The 20,963-nt window shown below is 47.4% G+C and overlaps 1 protein-coding gene across 2 annotated transcripts in view; it reads right to left on the bottom strand.

The window, feature by feature from the left end:
* The window catches only part of PDLIM7 (PDZ and LIM domain 7), a 42,852-nt gene extending 39,152 nt beyond the window's left edge, over nt 1-3,700 (bottom strand). For both annotated transcript variants that reach the window (XM_063120999.1, XM_063121000.1), the window contains exon 1: nt 3,595-3,700. In XM_063120999.1, coding sequence (XP_062977069.1) covers nt 3,595-3,699 — 105 coding nt within the window. In that variant the 5' untranslated portion in view covers nt 3,700. The remainder of the gene's footprint in view (nt 1-3,594) is intronic.
* Between the last annotated feature and the right edge of the window lie 17,263 nt (nt 3,701-20,963).

Here is a 20,963-nt window from a genome sequence, read left to right as displayed (position 1 = left end):
CTCTTTTGTTAGGCTTTAGTATGATTGTTTAATCTTGGTGGGCTGTTTAATATCAGACTATATTTATTAATGTGAGATGTTTAGCTTTTTTGTATGACTATTTAGATTTCGTTATGACTTGTAATTGTTAAGTGACTTTTCTGGGGGCAGGCAGAATCCTGTATTTTATGATGGAATTTTTTTTCTGATGTTGCTGTAAGCCACTGTGAGGGTGCTTGGAAAAGCAGCAGCGTACAAACAAACTGATGACAATGAGATGGAGGAGGAATCCTAAGCAGCTCTCATAAAAGACCTAACCTATCAGTTAGGTTCTGATAGTCTAGTGGTGCAGTGCACATTAACAGTCTTTTAGCATTTAAGAAAGCTATAAAGACTGATCTCTTCCGGCAGGCCTATCCAGTGGAATTTTAGGATGCTTTTAGCGTGTTTTTAGGATGTTTTAACAGTGTATACTATGTTTTTAACCAGTATTTTATGTATTTTATACTTACTGTTGTTCCCTGCCTCGATCCAAATGGAGAGGTGGGTAAGAAATTATTATTGTTATTATTATTGCACAACGCTCTCCCTAGAGCTGTTACAAATGCTGATAGAACCGCCAAGAAGGGCAGAGCCAAACCACAGGAGTACCAGCTGGGCTTCACCACCTGCAGCTGCCCAAGAAGGAGCGCTTTGGCCTAAGCAATGGAGACTGGCTGCCCTCGGCCCACAGTGGCGAAGGCAACAGGCTGCCTAACCCAAGAGTGCAGGAAGGAAAGCTTTCCCAAGGCCTGACCACAAAGAGAGCTCTCATCCAGCTAGCGAGAGGGACGGGCTGCAGCATGCCAGTGCAAGAGAAAAGGGGGCTGCGAGTCTCGTCTGGTATGTTTGCAGGAGGCACTAGCTGGGGTCTCTCCACAGAGAGGCTCTCCCCTGTCTAGGCAGGGGCTTTGTTCAGAATTGGCCAGGAGCCAAGAGAAACTTTAACCAAAAAAAGTGTGTGTGTGTGTGTGTGTGTGTGTACGCGGAGAGGGAGGGAGAGAACAAAAACAGCAGAGGCTGTCTCAGCACAAAGCACTCCAAAGCAGGAAAGCAGAGCTGCGTCCCCAGAGATGGGCTGGAAGAACAGCTTCGTAGGAACGGAACAGCAGGAACTACAAACAGAACCACCTTCGCAGCAAAACACACCGGATGGGAAATAGGACCGTGGTTGGGGACGGCAGGGGACAACCTGAGATGGTGGCCCAGAACATAGGGCGTTCTCAGAATGAGTTTGCACAGGGCAGGTGGGAGGCTTTACAGTGCCTTTCTGTAGCCCTCGGGGCTTCTAGTTTATAGGGAAACATTCTGCTTTGCCAAGCGGCCGCAAGCGTCAGCAGCATCAGCAGCGCTCAGCATTCCAAGGCTTATAAGGCAATTCCGAGCCGAGGAGGAGTTGCCTGCAAGCCATCCAGTGACAGCTTCACGAGCACCCAAAACCACAGCGGAGAGGGGCGCTTTCAGGTCAGGGATGGCTCTTGTGAGGAGGCAGCCTAGGCCCGTAAGGGTCTCCCTCACACCCAGAAGGAAAGCCAACAAAGAAGAGCGGGGAGCATCAAGGAATTTCCCATCAACAACGAGGGGCCAATTTGAGCAATAGAGTAGAATGTTAAGTATTTTCATGGTGCTTTTCCGAGGTCAGGGACAAGCAGCTTGTGGCGCTCCAGGGTTGTTAGGCTGCAACTCCCATCATCCCTCACTGTAGGCTATGCTGGCTAGTCATAGAGGAGGGCCACGGGTTGCACTCCCAAGTTCTCTGCACTGAAAACACTTCACACACACCCTTAGTACATCCAGACCACTAGAACCTCTATATTATTTATTTATTTATTACCTTTATATCTCGCCTTTTTTCCTGCAAGAAACCTACATTACAGATGGGAACATAGAGGCTGTTATACATTAGCCATCCTCAAGGCTGGCTAATGTTTATGGCTAAGCTGAGATTCGACCCCAGAATGAATCATAGAATCATAGAATAGCAGAGTTGGAAGGGGCCTACAAGGCCATCGAGTCCAATCCCCTGCTCAATGCAGGAATCCACCCTAAAGCTTCCCTAACAGATGGTTGTCAGGGATGCTCAGAACGCCGTTCATCGGGACCTCGAGCCTCATTTGGAGCCTCTGCGTACACCTCCCCTGTACTGTCCTCTTACTCCTCCCTCAAGTCTCTATCACAGACTTCCCCAAACTGTTACTTTTCAGGTGAGTTGGGCTAAAACTCCCATCATCCCCAGCCAGCCAGCATCAGGAAGGCTGCCCAAGCACTGCTCTTGGCCTTCGGGTATAAAGCATTAAGAAGATGAACAGAAAGCATGGTGGATCTCCATACTGATGGGACTGGAGGGCAGGGTGGGGTGAACTTTCTTTTTGCTCCAGCACAGACTGCAGTTTGGAACGGGTAGAGATCCACGAGAACATAAGAAGAGCCCTGCTGGATCACAACCAAGCTCCATCTAGTCCAGCATTCTGTTCACACAGTCGCTGCCCACAGGGAACCCACAAGCAGGACATGAGTGCAACAGCACCCTCCCCCCATGCTCCCCAGCAATTGGTGTACATAGACATGCTGCTTCTGATACTGGAGGTAGCATATAGCCATCAGGGCTGGTAGCCTTCTCCTCCAGGAATTTGTCTAACACCCTTTTCAAGCCATCCAAATGGGTGGCCATCGCTACATCTTGGGATGGACATCACTACCGGCATCCAAAGATGTCCCCCAGAGGGGAGAAGGCTGTGCATCTTATTCCCACCCACAGAAGTCAGCACTACCTCACCCAAACAGGAGGCTCATAAACATACAACAAGGGAACCTAAAGAAAGCATCATCTGGAAAGAGACATGATTGATTAGGTACCAAGAGAATCAGCTGCCAACGAGAAGTCAAAACCAGATGGCTGCCCTCTGGAAGTAGACATCGAGATCTACTAAGTTACACTTCTTGGCATCACATTTGGAAGAGCAGGAACATGTATTCACATTACCACAACCCCTTCCTGTGGAGAGTTATCTCCACCCAGCCACAGGCAAGAATCATTGCCACAGATCCAGAAATAGAGTGTGGGAGCCTCAAGGAGCTCGATATCAAGTAACAGCCTGGATGCAAAGGGCCCTCGCATTACATCATGAAGGCAAGGAAAAGTGGGCAGCCAGGGTCCCTCTGCCCTTTGTGACAGTAAGCCCCCGGCTGCCCACCTTCCTGGCACACAATCAAAAGGCATCATGTAATATTCCATCTCCTCCCCCACCTTACCGGATTATTTTTCTGCTAAGAAAAAATGGCGGAAGACGTGGTGGGGGAAAATGGGAGCGTTAAAAATTGAAGACTGTGTCATCTGGACCTCCCGGTGTAAAATTCCACACATGAGGCAGGGCGACTCCACCATAAAAGCTGCATCTAGAAGCACCCAAAGACAACTAGGTACAAAGAAGGGATTGTCCCAGCCAAGGAAACACCTGCTACAGTAGCGGCCACATAACAGAGCAACCAGGACTGCCCAACATCCTTCAGCATGAGGGAAGGGGCCTGAAGAGCACAATGATTCCCCGTAAAGGGGATTCAGGGGGTGCGACTTACCCTGGAGATAGAGAGCGGCATGTTGAAGTCCTTGCCACCCTGCAGCCTGAACCCCCATGGCGCCGGCCCATCCAGAAGCACCTTGTACGATTCCATGTCACTCATTTCTGAGGAAGAGAAGGGAACATTAGCTTGAAAGCCACAGGGGTAGGGATGGGAGAACGCCTGGGGCAGAGGCAAGGCTCTAGTGCCCAAGGGTGAGCAAGAGGCAATAAGGAGTGGTGCAAGTCCCACCCACCCCTAGACATTTGCAAATGATGCACACATCAGGGGACACATGCCACCCTTCATGCTCACCCCTCTGCTTCTTGTTTGCCCCCACAACAATGGTTTCAGCTTTATAGGAAGCCTTTGGATGTCATCCTGGTGCAGTAGACAATTACAAAGGTACTGAGGAGGTGCCTTCAAAGGAATCATCCCACCAAGATCCCAGCAAAGCTGGTCTTCCCAGTTTGACAACATCTGCCAAACCAAGGGCTCCCATGCCCAGGAAACCCAGATCAAGGGTCCATCTAGTCCAGCATTCTGTTCACACAGTGGCCAACCAGCTGCCCAAGGGAAACCCACAAGCAGGATACAGTGCAATCACACCCTCCCACCCCTGTTCCCCAGCAACTGGTATGTGTGTGTGTGTGTGTGTGTGTGTGTGTGTGTGTATATATATATATATATATATATAGAGAGAGAGAGAGAGAGAGAGAGAGAGAGAGAGAGAGAGAGAGAGAGGCATATTGCCTCTGTTACTGGAGGTAGCACATAGCTATCAGGACTAGTATCCGTTGATAGCAGTCTTCTCTAGGACACATTCACATAGGACTTTGGGTTTGCTTATTTGAAAACATGCCCAGCTTGGCTTGTGTCAATAAAAGCATACGGAGTCATTGTGCAAATAGGTTTCGTTCATGCCTAGGTCTCCCCCCACCCCAACCTGGTGCACAACTACCAGGATTCATGACCATTGGCCATCACGGCTGGGGCTGAAGGAAGTCACAATCCAAAACATCTGGAGGCCACCAAGTTGGGGAAAAGGTTGCACTAGAGTGTACATGTCCACGGGCAGTCATGAACAACAAACCTATTCACACAATAGTGTTGGAATTGGTGCCTATTCAAAACGACTGCCTCCCATACACCAGCCCAGTTTAAGTGCCCCCCACCAGCCCCCAACGCCCAGACTGCATGACTTCGCCCTCCCAAGAACAGAGGCTGCCAGGACCTGCAGGCATTTCTTTTTAATTGGACAAGACAGATCCTGGCTTCCATGACAGTCAATGGCAACTCAAACTGGTCCTAAGGCCAGCCAGGTGCCATTTTTAATGGACTTTACTGCCACAGCTGCAGAGGAGATTCAAATATGGGAAATAAGCATGGATAAGGAGACCCCGGGGTTTGGATGGGGAGAACTGCTCTGTCCCCCTGGCTCGTGCTGTAGGCAGCTGTCAGCTCACTAAGGAACTGAGAGGCAAAGCCGTGAAGCTGCTGCTCCTAGTTACCTAGGAAGAGATGCCCTCTGTAAGGCTCCTCTATCACCTAGCTACTTTTGGGGGCATGCCTGTTGAAACACCCCCAGCACATAGCAAGCAAGCAGGCAAGATTGCCTTTGGACACACAAAGCACTTCCTTTGCCCTCCCCCATCTCCCCCAGGCAGCTTGTTGCCTATATAAGGCAAGCAAGATGACACTGCCATATTCCACTGGTTGCTCATCAAGATTGGGAGAGATGCAGAGGCAAACTGATGCAAAAGTCAAATACTTCCTGGCTGGGTCTAACAGAGGGAGTTGGGGCAAAGCAGAAGGAAAACAGCCACCAGAAAAAACGTGTTCTTTTGGACTGGAATCTAAGACACCCATCCCTACCTAGGATAAATGAGGAAGACTGGAAGGGCCTTCAGAGCAACTTCTACCAGACAGACTGGCAGGGTAGGTGTAGCAGCCCCACACCAGGAGAAACCCCTCACAACAGCATACCAGCTTGTACCATCCCTCCCCGGCAGGCTGGGACGCTTCAGTCTAGAGCTTAATGCCTCCTTCTCCATGGGAATGGCAGAGGAATGTGCTCTCCTAGGACGGGGCTCGCTCAGAGCTTTGATTTCTCCCACCTCCTCCCCAGGCTGAGTCGGCAAAACATGCCTGGACGGGGCCCTACGCCACTGGCGGCAGAAGGAGGAATGCCTTGGGCCTCCATTCTCACAGCAAGAGCTCGCTCAGGAGCTGCTGTGCCTACAGACTGCGGCATCCTCAGCCACGCAGTACCAATGTAGGATCCTAGTGTTATGCAGGCAGGGCATTCTCAGGCTGCACTTAGTAGACCTTGCGCAGCTCAAGGAATGGGGCAACACTGCCACTCCCACACTAGCTGACATGGGGGAAAGGAAACCGTGCTTGGAACAAACCAAGGCGCTCAGGCATTAAGAAGAAGCAACAGGATTCAGGACAGCATTAGTGAGTAAAGACAGGCTACCCCACTCCCTGCTCTTAGATGCAAGGGACCAAACTTGGAAGCAAGGAGCTAATCTAGCTGGTTACGAAGTCTACATGTACAGCTAAGCACTTCCAGGAAGTGGCTGGTGAGCAGGAAGACAAGAACAACAGAAACTCCAGAGAGGTAGCCATGTTAGTCTGTCGCAACAGAAACAACAGAGGGTCTTGTGGCACTTTAAAGGCTAAAAAAACCCCACATAATTACACCACAAGCTTTTGTGGACTAGAGTCCACATGACAAGATGCTCAAAGCGTTATCTGAAGTTGGTAATAGAAGAATGTATGGGGCTTTAGCCGGGAGTGGAGGGATTATAAGTAGTGAGGTTAGAGGAAAATGAAAAAGAAAAATATTTAGACTATATGCCAATTATGGCAAAGCTTAAATATATTTACATTTGTTACAGTGACGGTTAACACAGTGTTACTAGTGTTGATACCACACACATCCTGGCACTAGTAGCCTAATTAATGCATGGGATGCATGAACCAAAAACAGGAAAGAACAGAGGAAATGGGAGAGAAGAGGATTTTTATTTATTTATTTATTGCATTTGTATACCGCCCCATAGCCGAAGCTCTCTGGGTGGTTCACGTTAAGATAAAAACACTTAAAAACAATATACAAAGATTAAAAACCACAAAACCAAGCAAAATACATATATTTAAAACCACTATAACAACTTTAAAAACGTTGAGCCAAAAAAACAGACCCACGGTCATTACATATTGCTAAATGCCTGGGAGAAGAGATAGGCCATAGTGGGACAACTGAACCAGATTCAAAGTGGCGAGAAGAACCAAATGAATACCGTACTACAAATAAAATGACACAGCAAGCCCCGGCAGCTTTGAAAAGCCCAGACACATTTCCATCGCTTTGCCAGCACCAAAATTAAAGTCTGCTGAGTTCTCATTTTTATCGAGCAGTCACCAACACCTTTCACACACTAAGAACATTCATCTCCAATAAAGCAACTTGAATAAAGCAAAAAACTGGCCAGGGACATCCATAAATCACAACATGAGCCGGAAGGACTTTTAGCCTTCCTCAATCTGGTGTCCACTAGACATTTACACTGTAACAGCTTGTTACAACTATAAATATAAATATATAAACTCACATCAGCCTCAGCCACCACAGCCAATGGTAAGGGATTATGGGAGTTGTAGTCCAAAACATCTGGAGGGCATCAAGTTGAGAAAGGCTGGCTGAGAGTCACCAAGTAGAAAGTTTCCCACTTTGTACAACAGCTCTCCCTGAACTTTAGGAAAGTTCCCCAGGAAGCTGCCATATTAAAAACTGCACTAGCTAGCAAACCTCAAAAATCTTCCCTCTTTCCCTCTTTGAATAAGGACACTTGGGACTATGGGCAGCAGCAATGGAGGGTGGGGATAGAGGGAGATCTATGGCAAAGGGCCAGGCTCTATTTCTCCCCTTTTACCACATGCCTGCATGTCTCCAGAAGATGACCAAGTTTATTTTTTGTTTTGTGGATTCAGCTGGAAGACCTCAAAGAAAGGAAAGAGCTAGATGAGCAATAAATAGACCAGCCCAGCAGGAAAATGCTGCACTACCCCCACCCACCCCGTACACACACACACAAGCACACCAGCTCCTTAAGAAACTCCTTTTAGTTAATCCTGTTTCTGGTTGTTGTTGTTGTTTTTAATTAAATTAAGTTGAATTAAAAGACCTGCGCAAGCCACACTATCCTTGAGAGATCTAAAAAGCCAAACACCTGAGAAGCTGTCTCCTCTTCTGACTTGGAAGTCCCTTCACACCAGTGATAGGTGCTGCTTAGTCTCTGATCATGGAGTAAAGGGACACGCTAATGGGGTATGTAGAACAGCCAGATAAATTTGTCCCCTTTGTTACCAACCATCCTTTCTCTAAACACACAGACAAAAAGAAGGTTTGGAGGCTACTAAGAAGAAACCCTCACAATTTCATTAGGTCAGCCATCCCCAACCCAGTTCCTTCCAGATGTCCCCAACTCCCAGTCCATGGCTACATCCATGACTGCACAGCCACTGGGAATTATGGGGGCTGCAGCCCAACACATCTAGTGGGTACCAGGCTAGTGAAGGCTCCTTTAGGCGGATGGAAGAAGAGCCTTGCTTGGTTTTTAATTTTTGTGAACCGCCCGGACAGCTTCGTCTATTGGGCGGTATAAAAATTAATAAATAAATAAATTAAATAAATAAATAAATAAGAAGAGCCTTATTGTATTAGAGCTAGGAACTGTCTAGGCTAGCATCCTATTTCTGAGAGTGGCTAGCCACAGGCCTGTGGAAGCCTGCGATTTGTCCCTAAGAACTGGTAATCAAAGATATACTGTCTGCAAACATGGAAGCTCCATTTGTCTATCCAAACCACAAAGAGACGGTTCTCAAACGCAGGGCCATGAAGCTCCCTAGTGCATGGCAGGACATCTCCCTCTTGCATAAGCTTCTTGAAGCCGCAATAAGAACAAAAAGGCACATCAAGAACATGACACTTAATTTTAAAGTCCTGTAAATTCAAACGCCCAGGGACAAGCAAGCTTGCTGTTTCGAAAACAACCAGGGCAGATCCCACCATGAGAGTAATGCTGTTCACACAGCCATTCTGGAATTTAGAGCTCCCAAACATGCTGCAATATTAGGTTACAGCAGCTCAGAAGCAGTTTTAGATGAATGACAGGAATAGATGTACAGAAAGGCACCTTAACGGGGAGGTACAAGCAAGTTCAGACCCTCGGTGAGCAGCCCACGCTGCCTCATACTATGGAGTCTATAGCCATGGTGGGGGGATGGTGGGAATTGTGGTCAGCCACATCTGGAGCAGGGGTTGGGGAAGGCTGGACTAGAGCATCGGGCCCCTTCTCCCAATCCAGAGAGGAGCGCAGGGTTCTTGCACGTAGCCGCACTTACTCCCACAAAATGTGACGCTCCTGCTCTGACCCGTCACGGGAAGCTGACAACGCCAGTTACATCCTGGTACTATGAGCAATATACCAGACTCTCAGAAGAGCAGGAGCATCCCGCCTGCCCCAGTCGGGATGAAAGGCCATGCCCTTTGGCATCGACCCCCAGTTCCGGCCAAAGCAGTGAAACGACCATGGCACGTACAAGGGAAGGGGGCATGAGGTACCCGGCCATACCTGGGGTAGGGAGGGCGGGGAGGGAGATGCACGAGAAAGCATAGAGAGGGAAGGTACAACCAACCCACCGACCCACCCTCCTCCTCCTCCACCACCAACTCAAGCTCTTGTTCGGGGAAGCTCACGTCTGAACGCGGGAACTGCTTTGCTAAGGCACGGTTGAGGCACGCGATAGGGAAAAGGAGAGAGACGCATGTCACCCGGACGCCTGCCCTGTCTATTGGCCAGTCGCCCCAAGGCTCCCCCCAAAAAGCTGCTGCCTCTCTCTCTCTCTCCAGCCCTAGGCAGAAACGGGATCCATACCTGCAGGGCCCGCGCAACACCCCTCCTCAGAGCAGGGCGGAACTACCGATCGCCCTCCGCCGCCGCACTGTCTCAGCCGCAGCAGCGCCGCCGGGAAAGAGCGCGCGCCTTATATATCGCTCGTTCTCTCGGGCCGGGCTGCGCGACTCCGCCCGCTCACAGTTCAGCACAGAGCCCTCCCCTCTCCTCCCGCCCCGTCCACCAAGCACGCTGCCGGCCCAAAGCGCATGCGTCGTGCTAGTTGCGCCTACTCGGCGTCAGGGCGCCCCCTGTCGCCCCTTGCCAGAGGTATGCCGAGAAGGGTGGAGCGTTACGCTGCTGCTGCGGCTACTGCTCGGCGTCTGCCCGGTGCGCTGCGCTCTCGAAGCCCCAGCAGAAGAGGTGAACAGCAATCAGTGCCGGGCCCGGATTCTGCAGGCCTCTTTGGGCATGACCCCTTCAACGCCCCCCCCCACCTTCAGTGAGTCGTCTACCTTCTCCCCTCCGTGGTCACCCGCTGCTCTTTCTCATCATTGCTGCGGCTTGCTTGCGTGCTTGATGGACAGAAAGCCAGTGGGCAAGCAGGCAGTGCCATGGGCTGCTCCTCCTTCCCAGCACCACCGTTTTCTGGGCCAGAGCGACAGGCGGGGGAACAAGCAGGCCGCAATGGTGAAGAGGAGCAACTTAAGGGGCTCTAATCAGTGGGCCCCTGCTGGTGTGGGACTTCTGCAGGTGCCCGTCCAGCCCTACCTTTCATGATAACCGTGGCAGTACTACTGCCTATGCAGAAATGCCAAGCCACTTGGGAGGCAGGGACATGCAGAGCTCATTCTGATTGCCCAATTCTGTATGTGTGTTTTACTGCAAAGAAGTAACCCCATTAATTTCACGCACTCTCACATCAGTGTGCATAGGATTGCAGTCTTATGAATATGTGTACATTCTCTTGAAAATGCTTGATGGGGATTGCCTTTACGGTTACTCGTTCTGGAGGGAAATTTGCTTTGCAATCATGCTTGAAACCAGATTGCAGGGCCGAGCAATTTAAGCCCTGTGTACACTCGGCTTCTCTAAGGTGAGAAGTTTTACCTACAGTGAGAAGTTGTAACTAAATGTGGCAGCAGAAAATAAAGGTCATGTCCACACTGGGGGAAGGATTCAGGACACTGGAGGAAAGCTTATTCAATGCATCCCACCTCGCGCACCCCCCACCTCCCATGCTATACAACACTGCCACAGTAGCCTGTACTAATGTTTTAGTAGTTCACTAAGCAGAATTATGGAGGCAGTATAAATAATGCAGTCCGCAAAGGATGCAAACCTTCTTCCCCCCTGAGATACAGTCCCACTCCTTACACACACTTTCAGTTTAGGAATAATGTTTCCAGGTGTCCTACATATAAAGCTACCCTACACCTGAGTTAGATGGATCAGTGGTTTAAGTCAGGGGTGGGGAACCAGTATCCCTCCAGATGTTCTTGGACTCCAACTCCCATCTGCCCCAGCCAGCATGGCCAGGGGTGATGAGTGTTATTGTCCAAGATCAACAGGAGGGCCATAAGTTCTCCCACTCCAGCTGTGACTGAAAGATGCTCTCCAAGAAAAAGTTTCCTAGTCCTGTTATGCAAGATCCTTTTAACTTGGAAATATGTAGAATCCGAACCTGGAACCTGCATGTTTTGTACTACTAAGCTATGATCCCTCTCTGTGGGCTCAGCTTTCTCTGGTGACCAAAGTACTTCCTGGGTTATCAGTATCCTGCTGTGCCATCATGTTGGGCATTCACAAGCCAGATGGCACATGCCTATCCCCTCATCAAGCCAGTGATAGCGACAGGTGTTTCTGTTTTACTTTTGGATTTGCAGTAATTTCCCCTGCAGAAGCTGACAACAGAGAGCAGAGCTGACATCATGCTGTATAGTCATTTGCTTCCACAGCCTGGTGTCCTCTAGATGCTTTGGATTGAAACTCCCATAATTCCCAGCCAACATGGGCATGGTTCTTCCCATCTTTCATTGCCAACATGAATGCTATTTCAGGTCATAAATGTTTATTTGCTCTCATTACTATCAAGCGCTATGCTACAGCAACAACAGACCTCATTGTATTTTCATCCACAGCATTTTGAACGGGTTAGCTCTCCAGAGCGCCTGCCTGCCCAATCGATCTGCTCTGAGAGAGTCCACAGAGTGAGGATTGGGTGGGCATGCAGGTTCTCCGGGCAGCATGAGCAGGTGGCCAGTGTGGGGGAGGAGTCAGAGTGCTGCCACCACCTTTGTGGGAGTCATTTTGGTGCCTTCAGAATTTGCTGCCCAAGGCAGCTGCCCTGTTTATCTCCCCACCCTCACCCCAAAGAAACAGCCCTGTGTCTGCCTCAGGGAGGTGGGGGAAAAACCCTTGAGCTGGCTCTGGGGAAAGCTGTTGTACATCTGTTCTACACATTACGAACTAGTTTCAATCATAACTATCATGGCCCTCAGCCAGGAAACACAGGGATCAAGTTCTGTGAAAGGACTAGGTCAGCCTTCCCAACTTGGTGCAACCCCCATAATTCCTCAGCAGCATAACCGTTGGGAATTATGGGAGTTGCAGTCCAGCATATCTGGAGGGCACCAGTTTGGGGAAAGTTGGACTAGAACTCTCTAACCAAGAACATTCAGCACCAGAGAAAACGATAATGCCGAAGTTTCTTTGTGGGAGCCACAACAGTTAAACCAGCTTCCAAAGAAATCTCAGTTTGTAATGGAGATTACCCCAACCTTTCCTTTTGCTTGTTGGCTTCTTAATACCATATATTGCCCTGTCTACAAAAGTTCAGCCTGATCTAGGTTTTGTGCCAGCTCTGTTTTCATATGCTTGCACTCCTAGGGCAACGTGCCATGAGAAATGTTTTTCTAAGAGGGAAAGAATGGTTTTGGATGAAATTATGAGCAGCACCAAGTTCTTGCACTGTTCAGGTCGTATGCCTTCAATTACTCCCCCCTGCCCTCACGCAACTGCTTACATTACCTGATAAAATGAATTATATACTTCTTGCTGTAGCCATTATCAGGCAGCACTTCTCCCAGAAACTTGGAGGAAAAACAAAAAGACTCCCAAAATAAAAAGGAGGAGGAAAGGGATTATGCTTCACTGCCTCCATTTCAGAAGCACCTAGATTCAAAACCAAATGGTCCTATGGTTTGGTTTTCTGAGCAGCCTATTTCCACCACAGATGGTCATTAAAAGAACCATAAACATTAAGAATTGGGGTCTGAGTTTTCTTTTTCCTTCCCTATCCTTTTTTCCCTTCTGTGTCATGTCTTTTTAGATTTTAAGCCTGAGGGCAATGTCTGCCTTGTTTTTATTGATCTGCATGTCACTTCAGAGAGCCTTTTTGACTGAAGAGCTTAGGACAATATTCTTAGAGATTTATTTATGTTGTAGAAAGTGTTGCAGTTTTATATCCTCGAAAGCCATGACTGTCATTCTTAACTTGCTAATGGGGAAAAAAACCCATTCTGCTCACACACATGAAAGCTTCCATGAGTTTTCAGCATTTCTACTTGCTAGTACACAAAACTGTAAAGAAAACATCACTACACAGAATGGAGTGAACGAGAGTCTAGTGTATGAAACCAGTACGCACATCTGGAGTCTTTAACGCGATGCCTGTGGGCACCAATATAACCGTGGACAGCTCTCTTGGTGCCCACCAGGCTCCCTGTTCCACCAGATACTTTTTAAATTATTATTTCTTCAGATGTTTTTATAAATTTAATTTAGAGACTGGCATCCTACGAAGTGAAGTCCTGCCCTCTTTATTTTGGTTCAAAAGAATGGTTTTGTGTGTCCTTGCTGAGACCCCCCCACCTCTGCCTTGTACTTGCGTTCTTGGGCAAGTTACTTCTCTTTTAATGTCACCAGTTTGCAATCTGGCGAATGAGCGTTTGTGACCAACCATTCCCACGATGGTAGCCATTTTATGAATGGGCCCCCGCGCGCCCCTCTCCATGGCAGCCACATTGTGACAACACCCCTGACATTCTCTCAAAATTCCAAATAGGCCCACTGACCCAGAAAAGTTGGAGCTCCTGACATACATGCACGCACGCCAGTTCCTTCTGAAGGACATTTGAGAACATCCGTGCAAGTATTTCATGACTTGCCTCTTTAGGTAACTAGTAAAACCCAGCATAAAGCCAGGGGAAGTCACTGAGCCAAAGCAACTTTGTGGCTGAATAAGGCAACTTCTCAACCGCCCTCTGTGTGGAAATCTCCAGTCACTTTCTCTTCTATTTAAGGCAGAATGCAGTGATTCACAGCTCCCGGGCATAAACAGTTCTTCGCTCATGTTGAGAAGGGGGCTGACAAATATGCTGTACAGATTTTGTAACTCGTAAAAATAAACAGTGCTAAAATCTGAATCTGGAAAGAAGCCAGTTTCTTCCAAGAAGATCTCCAAAATCCTTATCACCTGGCATTGTTATCATTTAAAGGTTCTCAGCTAGTGGGACAAAGAAGAGCATTTTTGCTTGAGGCTTTTGCTCCAGTGTAGAGAGAGGAGAAAAAGACCAAGGCAAAGAAAATTGAGAGCAGTGTTTGGCTTTGATACCGTAACCAGAAGTGACTGCCAAGTTTCTCTCTGTGGGAGGTAAACAACTAGATTTATTTGTTATACTTTTATCCCACCCTACCTCCAAGGAGCTCAAGGTGATGCATATGGTTCTACCCAGCCCTGTGAGGTAGGTTAGGTTAAGAGATATTGATTGGACCAAGGCCAACACCAGTGAGACTCATGACTGAGTAAAAAATTGAACCCAAGACTCCCTGGCCTAAATCTACTGCTCTAACCCCTGTTGGCAATAATCTTCCTATAAAATATACCAGTTTTCTTTCCTTTAAGAAAACTTTAAGTCCTGTTAATCTCAAGTGCTATCAACTGATTGCTTTGTCAAAAGGAGAAACCTGTTTAAAAAGATCAGACCAGTTTCGTTTCTTTTTGAAGGACTGGGGGGCATGGTTGGTGAAGGGGTCAGCGAGCTCCAGACCTACCATCAGGGGCCTTGCCCAAAATCTATTTCCCACAATTCTAGATCTGTTCTTCCAAACCCTAAGTGTCCATTGGTGCCAATGGAAAGAGTCCTCCCCCATCTTAATTGCCAGGCAGGGTGTGGTTTTCAAGGGAAACTGCAGCTGGGAGAGAAGAATTAAGCCCCCTTGCCATATGCTGCAACACCCCTGCAGGACAATTAAACTTATAAGAAATATTTCCATTGGTGCCAATTGGTTTTCTCCCCACCAAAGCTAGCTGCAATAAATGTGGGTTGTGTGTGTGGATTTCCAGGGTAGTCATAAGGATGAAAGGGTTAACCTTTCCCTGTGCACTGTGGCCCCACAAAATTCACTCTCCACATGGCATTTATACTTAGAACAAAAAACCCGTTTATACCAATGGAAAGACTGGGGCCCCAAGTATTTAAGTGACTAGTAACACTCCTGTTTACTGGGCCCTCCCAACCACAGCAATGTTGGCGTTCAACTTCTGCTACTCAGAGTATCGCTGTGACCCCCCCCCCCATTCTCTGCTCACTTCCCTGTTAATCTTTTTTGTTTAAGATTATTTTTGGCAAATCTGCAGATTGTTGTCTTTTAAAATAAACCTCAACGCCTCCTATCACCACAGAAACTCTCTAAGCAATGTGCTGTGTCTGCATATAGTTTGGGGGGTGGGAAGTGGAAGAGATCAGGAACTTACCAGTATAGGTTGAAACACGTCAGAACTGCACAAAATGTTGCACTGGGTGCCCTCCAGTCACGCCCCTTTCCAAGATACTCCCCCCCCCCATTTTCTCTTCAGTGGCCACTGAGCATGCTCAGTCTTCATTGGGTTATCAGGATGTATGTGTTCCCCACTTCTTTTTTTTATCTAATTGTCTAATCTTGGGGTTCCTTCAATTCTGCTGATACCTCCCAGCTGGGCATGGAGGTTGCCATTTTGGCTACACCAGTGATGGCATTCAGAGAATCGAGTTTGCTACTAGAATTCAGTTTCCTAAATAATATCATTATTTTTAAAAGATGAAATATACTTTTAAAAGAGCTGAGCTTGTAGATTAGACCAGACATAACAACAGCAACAACAAAATTTGGGGTGGGGGTGGGGAGATGTTACATTTACTATTTAGTTTGAACATCTACAGATTCTTGGTGTTTTTCCTTTCTTCAAAGATTTAGGCATTTAATCTAAATGAATGCAAATACATAAATACCTAAACTAGATTTATTAGCTTTACTTTCAACATAGGTCAAGGGTCAGCCACTGTGGATAGAGCACACAGACTTCTAGGTAAGTGGAATTTACGGCTACCTCCTTTGGAGTTTCAATTGTTGGCAAATATGCACATGGGGGACTTATCAAGAAATTATTGATTTTAAACCAACAGGAAAACTGTGCCAATAGCAAACTGACAGCTTTCTGAGCACAGTTCCTCTAGGTAGGTAGTTAACTTTACAGTTACAGTATTCATGAATGCCAGCTGTGAAAGCCCCCTGGTTTGCCAGCTGTTTGGTCATGGAGTTCAAAGGACGTAAGATAATGCTGCATAGTCCAACCAAAAGCTTGTCTATGACCTGCCAGCAAACAGAAACTGTAGTGCACACTAAATCATGGAGTTAAGTGGGAGAATGACAGGCATTTCTGCACCTAAAGAAACAAAGTCAGAATTACACACACACCCTTTTTATGGGTGGTGTTTTTAAAAACACAGAGAGATGGGAGGTAGAAAATGGTTCCATTTCTGGAATCTCTGCCTCAGAGTGACTCCTTCACATGGTTTGACAGTAATTCCAGCTCTGCTAGGATCCATAAAGATACTAACTTACCTTCTTTTAAGTATCTGGAGTAGAATAAGTATCTCGTCAGTCACAGAGTCACAAGGATAAATTCCTGGAGGTGAAGGCTATCAATGGCTACTAGCCCTGATGTTTGTGTGCTATCCAGTTTTTGAGGCAGTAAGCCTGTGTGCACCAGTTGCTGGGGAACATGGGTGGGAGGGTGCTGTTGCACCATGTCCTGCTTCACTGATCCCTGGCCGATGGCTGGTTGGCCACTGTGTGAACGGAGTGCTGGACTAGCTGGACCCTTGGTCTGATCCAGCATCAGGGCACTTCTTATGTTCTTAAGGCATTGCAAAGCGGTGGCTACCACTCTAGTCCAGCTGGCAGGATAGATTTTTGACAGCAATGGCTGATGGGATACTAGCAGGAGGACTAAGGGCACGGAGAGAGGATGGGGGAGTCAACTCAGCGTGGACTAATAGTCAACTCAACACTGATCTTAATCCACACCACAGTTGATTGTTATCATGATGTGTGGGGAGTACCCCCTAGATAAACAACTGTCAAGTTGATTATTACCCCACCATTGACTATCGTGTTGTCTTGAATGCAGCCAGTGTCTGCATGTTCAGAGTCCCAAGATGAAGGGAGGGGTTTGCTGACATTCAAATTAGGCTCTGCAGGTCATGAGATAGTTGAGCCTCAGCACACTTCCTTGAGAATATGTTCCATAGAACTCAATGGGACTTCCAGCTAAACATGCTGAAAAAAGTAGTAAATGAAGCTAGTGCATAGCTACACCTAGGACTGCTTGCCTCTCCCAGAAAAATCAATTGTTGCTTAATATTAGAGATATTAAGAGATCTGCTTTGCAGTGATGATTGATAACAATCATTTATTTCAACAGAAAAACCTTGATATAACTAATTGCCCTGCGGAAGAGCCACGTTTACAGCTCAAAACATATTGGGCCTCTTACTGATGAAAATAAAGTCACATTTGCAAATGATTGTCCACAGAGAAACATAACATAAAACCCCATGGGGGATGCCGCCGCTTTTGTAACATATGTGATGGGCATGGTAGCTGGGTGTGACGTGTGAAAAGGTTAAATTTTAAACATGCATAAAATACAAGTCAGTGTAACATGACACTGGTTGTTAGGTTGATATACCAACTACGCCCTTATCTGGACAGAGATAGCCTAGCTACAGTTATCCATGCTCTGATAACCTCTCGCTTGGATTACTGCAATGCGTTATACGTGGGGCTGCCTTTGAAAATGGTCCGGAAGCTTCAGCTGGTACAAAATAGGGCAGCAAGGTTATTAACAGGGACTGGCCGGCAAGATCACATTACGCCAGTCCTTTTCCAGCTTCATTGGCTGCCAGTCCAGGTCCGGGCCCAATTCGAAGTGCTGGTATTGACATTTAAAGCCCTAAACGGTTTGGAGCCAGGTTATCTGAAAGAACTCCTCCTCCCATATGTACCTACCCGGACCTTAAGATCATCTACAGGGGCCCTTCTCCGTGAGCCCCTGCCAAAGGAAGTGAGGCAGGTGGCTACTAGGAGGAGGGCTTTCTCCGCTGTGGCACTCCTGCTGTGGAATGAGCTCCCCAGAGAGGTCCGCCTGGCGCCTACACTGTACTGCTTTCGTCGCCAGCTGAAGACCTTTTTATTCACTCAGTATTTTAACACTTAATTTTAACTTAAATTTAAATTTTACTGTTTTAACTCTGTATTTTAATCTTATAATCAACTTTGCTGTGTGGTTTTATCCTGGTTGCGCTTTTTATACTGTATTTCGTAATTGTGTTTTTAACCTGTTGGATGTTTTTTGTGGTTTTAATTTTTGTGAACCGCCCAGAGAGCTGCGGCTATTGGGTGGTATAAAAATGTAATAAATAAATAAATAAATAAATAATAACATCATAGACACACAGGGAATACAGAAATTAATTCAAGTCTTTTGTGAAACCAACAGTCTTGGAAGTGAAAAATGTAAATATCTGAGGCAAAAGGTTGATTCACACATAAACATTCAACATGTGATGATTGCAGTATCGAACAGTCATATATGAATAGACAGGATCAAACACCATGGATAAAACTGCCACGTTACTTCAGATGCAGGGGTTTTCTGTGGTAACAGCTCCTACCAGTTTTCCCAACCTGGTGTCCTCCAGATGTGTAGAACCACAACTCCCAGCCAGGTGGCAGATTCTGGGAGTTGTAGTCCAACATAACTGGAGGGCTCCAGGTTGGGGAAGGCTGGCTCGCATGCTCACTGGCATGTTACCAAGCATTGATGCCTCTGGGAATGGGCTCTAGACCAGTTGCAAACTCCTATTGTCATCCAGGATGTGGAAGAAAATTATGCTAAACATCCCAGTAATGAAGAAACGAAATGCATGCTTCAGTTTCTCCCAGATCTGGCTCAGTAGAAGTGCACTTTGCATATGCTCCCAAACAGTGTCATTGCTGCTGCTTATACGAGAGAGAGAGAGAGAGAGAGAGAGAGAGAGAACTAGGTTTCCCCCGCCCCCCTGCCTACAGATCAGACCAAACTAATACATCTGAGTGACTCGCACCCTCCTGCCTCACACAATGCATTTTGGGAGCCTGGGCTTGTCCAATGCGTTGTTTTGTGATGGATTCCTAAAGCTGAGCTTCCCCCTAGAACCACAGGGTTCAGCTACCGCCTTGGCAGCGCGAGGCCCACCATCCTTTCGACTCGAGGCCTGGAGTTGTTTACAGCAAGCTGCACGCAGCTTTTATTCAAAGAGCACATCTGGATTTGCTTAGTGAAGTGAAGCAGGAAGTGGCTCCGTTATTATCCTCAGATGGCGCCAACGGGAAATCCTTCCACCCGCTCCCATGTGTTCAATGTTGCCGGTTAACAGAGTTCACTCATTCTGAAAGAGACACACACACCCCACCCCTCTCTTGAGGGCCTGACAGATGGCTTACATTTTAAAGAGGTTTGGTCCATGTTTCAGAACAGCATCACTCTATATCTTCTTTTTTTATCGCTTCTCTTTCGAATAAATCCAGTGCAGTTAACAGCTTACAATTAGGCACATAAGTACCTGCAGCATTCTTGTATACATTTGGGCTCGGCAAAGAAAAATGCGACATCCCCCTTGCATTTCATGGCTTTTTGACCGCACGCTTGACTCTTGGGTCTCATCTGTACCTACGGATACATATACCTCTGACATAGGACACCCTGGCATGCATTTAGCAAAGTGGGCTCTAGACTAGTCCATGCAAGCTTATGTCACACTACATTTGTTCACCTTCAAAAGGTACCCACAGGACTCTCTGTGATGATGCGCAAAACAACTAGAGATCAGAATCCTGTATTTACAACAAACTGCTCCTCTATCCATGCAAAAAGGCGGCATGACTTCCCTCTTGCATGGCTCCACAACAGTATGCACCTTCCCATCCAATCTAGGCACCATCACCGCCTTCCCTGTTTATGCCAGTGTGGTGTAGTGGCTAAGGTGTTGGACTGGGAGTCGGGAGATCCGGATTCTTGTCCCCACTTAGCCATGGAAACCCACTGGGTGACTCTGGGCCAGTCACAGACTCTCAGCCCAACCTACCTCACAGGGCTGTTGTTGTGAGGATAACATGGAGAGGAGAAGGATTACGTATGCCACCTTGGGTTCCTTGGAGGAAAAAAGGCAGGACATAAATGTAATAAATGAATGAATGAATATGCCTCCATATGGCTACCAGAGAGAGGGCCTGCTTTGTGGTGGCATCCTAGTTGTGGAAACCTCCACTTACCAGCTTTGTGGCATCAAGCACAAGACCTTTGCAAGCTTTTCAGGTACGATTTTAACCTTGCTGACTCTTTTCGTTGCTTTTATAATTTGGGTGGTATGCACGTGAAATAGCATAAAAGATATTGGGAGATGCATACACACACACACACACACGTAGAGAGAGTGCTGAGCTGTATGCTGGAGTTATCTGGAGCTGCCTCTCTCTGGAGGCCTCATGTGAGGTAAAACTATTCTAAGGAGTGCTTCTGTTGTCTGCCTTTACTTGCGCTCTGCTTGAGCTGTCCCTCCCAGGCAAGTCAAATCCAGTAAGGGCTGCCCCCAGAGCTTCTTACCACTCAGGGAAGTGGGGAGCGCTCAACAAGATCGTAGCATCTCTGTCACAGTGAAGGAACACTTGCTGCCGCTTTGTGCCTACTACTCTTGACACCCAGATTGCAGAGATCCCATGCAAGCCATCGAAGAAGCAATGAAGGGTAAGGGAGGCTAGGATGCAAACATGATTGTCATTCTGGTGTTTAAGACAGTGGAATTTACTCTGTAAAATAGGATTTAATAGCAAATGGCCACTCTCGGACATCAGAAAGAACCCCCCCTCCTCACAATAGTACACGATCCATCTGCACCCATATAATTTCATACACAACAGTCCGTCACACTCGACTCCCCAGTCAGCAGAACATGAAATCCCTGGTGGGTGGGTCCCTGATCACCCCCCGCCGCCCCCCCCCCAACCCTAGACTTACTGGGTAGAATCTGCAGAGGCAAGTTCGTGAGCAACTTGCAAGGGTAGACTGCCCTCTAGTGGAAGAAAGGGGTCAGGACAAAGCAATTACTAGAAGTTCATCAT

The sequence above is a fragment of the Elgaria multicarinata genome, chromosome 3 (assembly GCF_023053635.1).
Source record: "Elgaria multicarinata webbii isolate HBS135686 ecotype San Diego chromosome 3, rElgMul1.1.pri, whole genome shotgun sequence".
Taxonomy (NCBI): domain Eukaryota; kingdom Metazoa; phylum Chordata; class Lepidosauria; order Squamata; family Anguidae; genus Elgaria; species Elgaria multicarinata.
The sequence above is the reverse complement of the archived record's forward strand: the minus strand, read 5'-3'. Positions and strand labels throughout refer to the sequence as shown.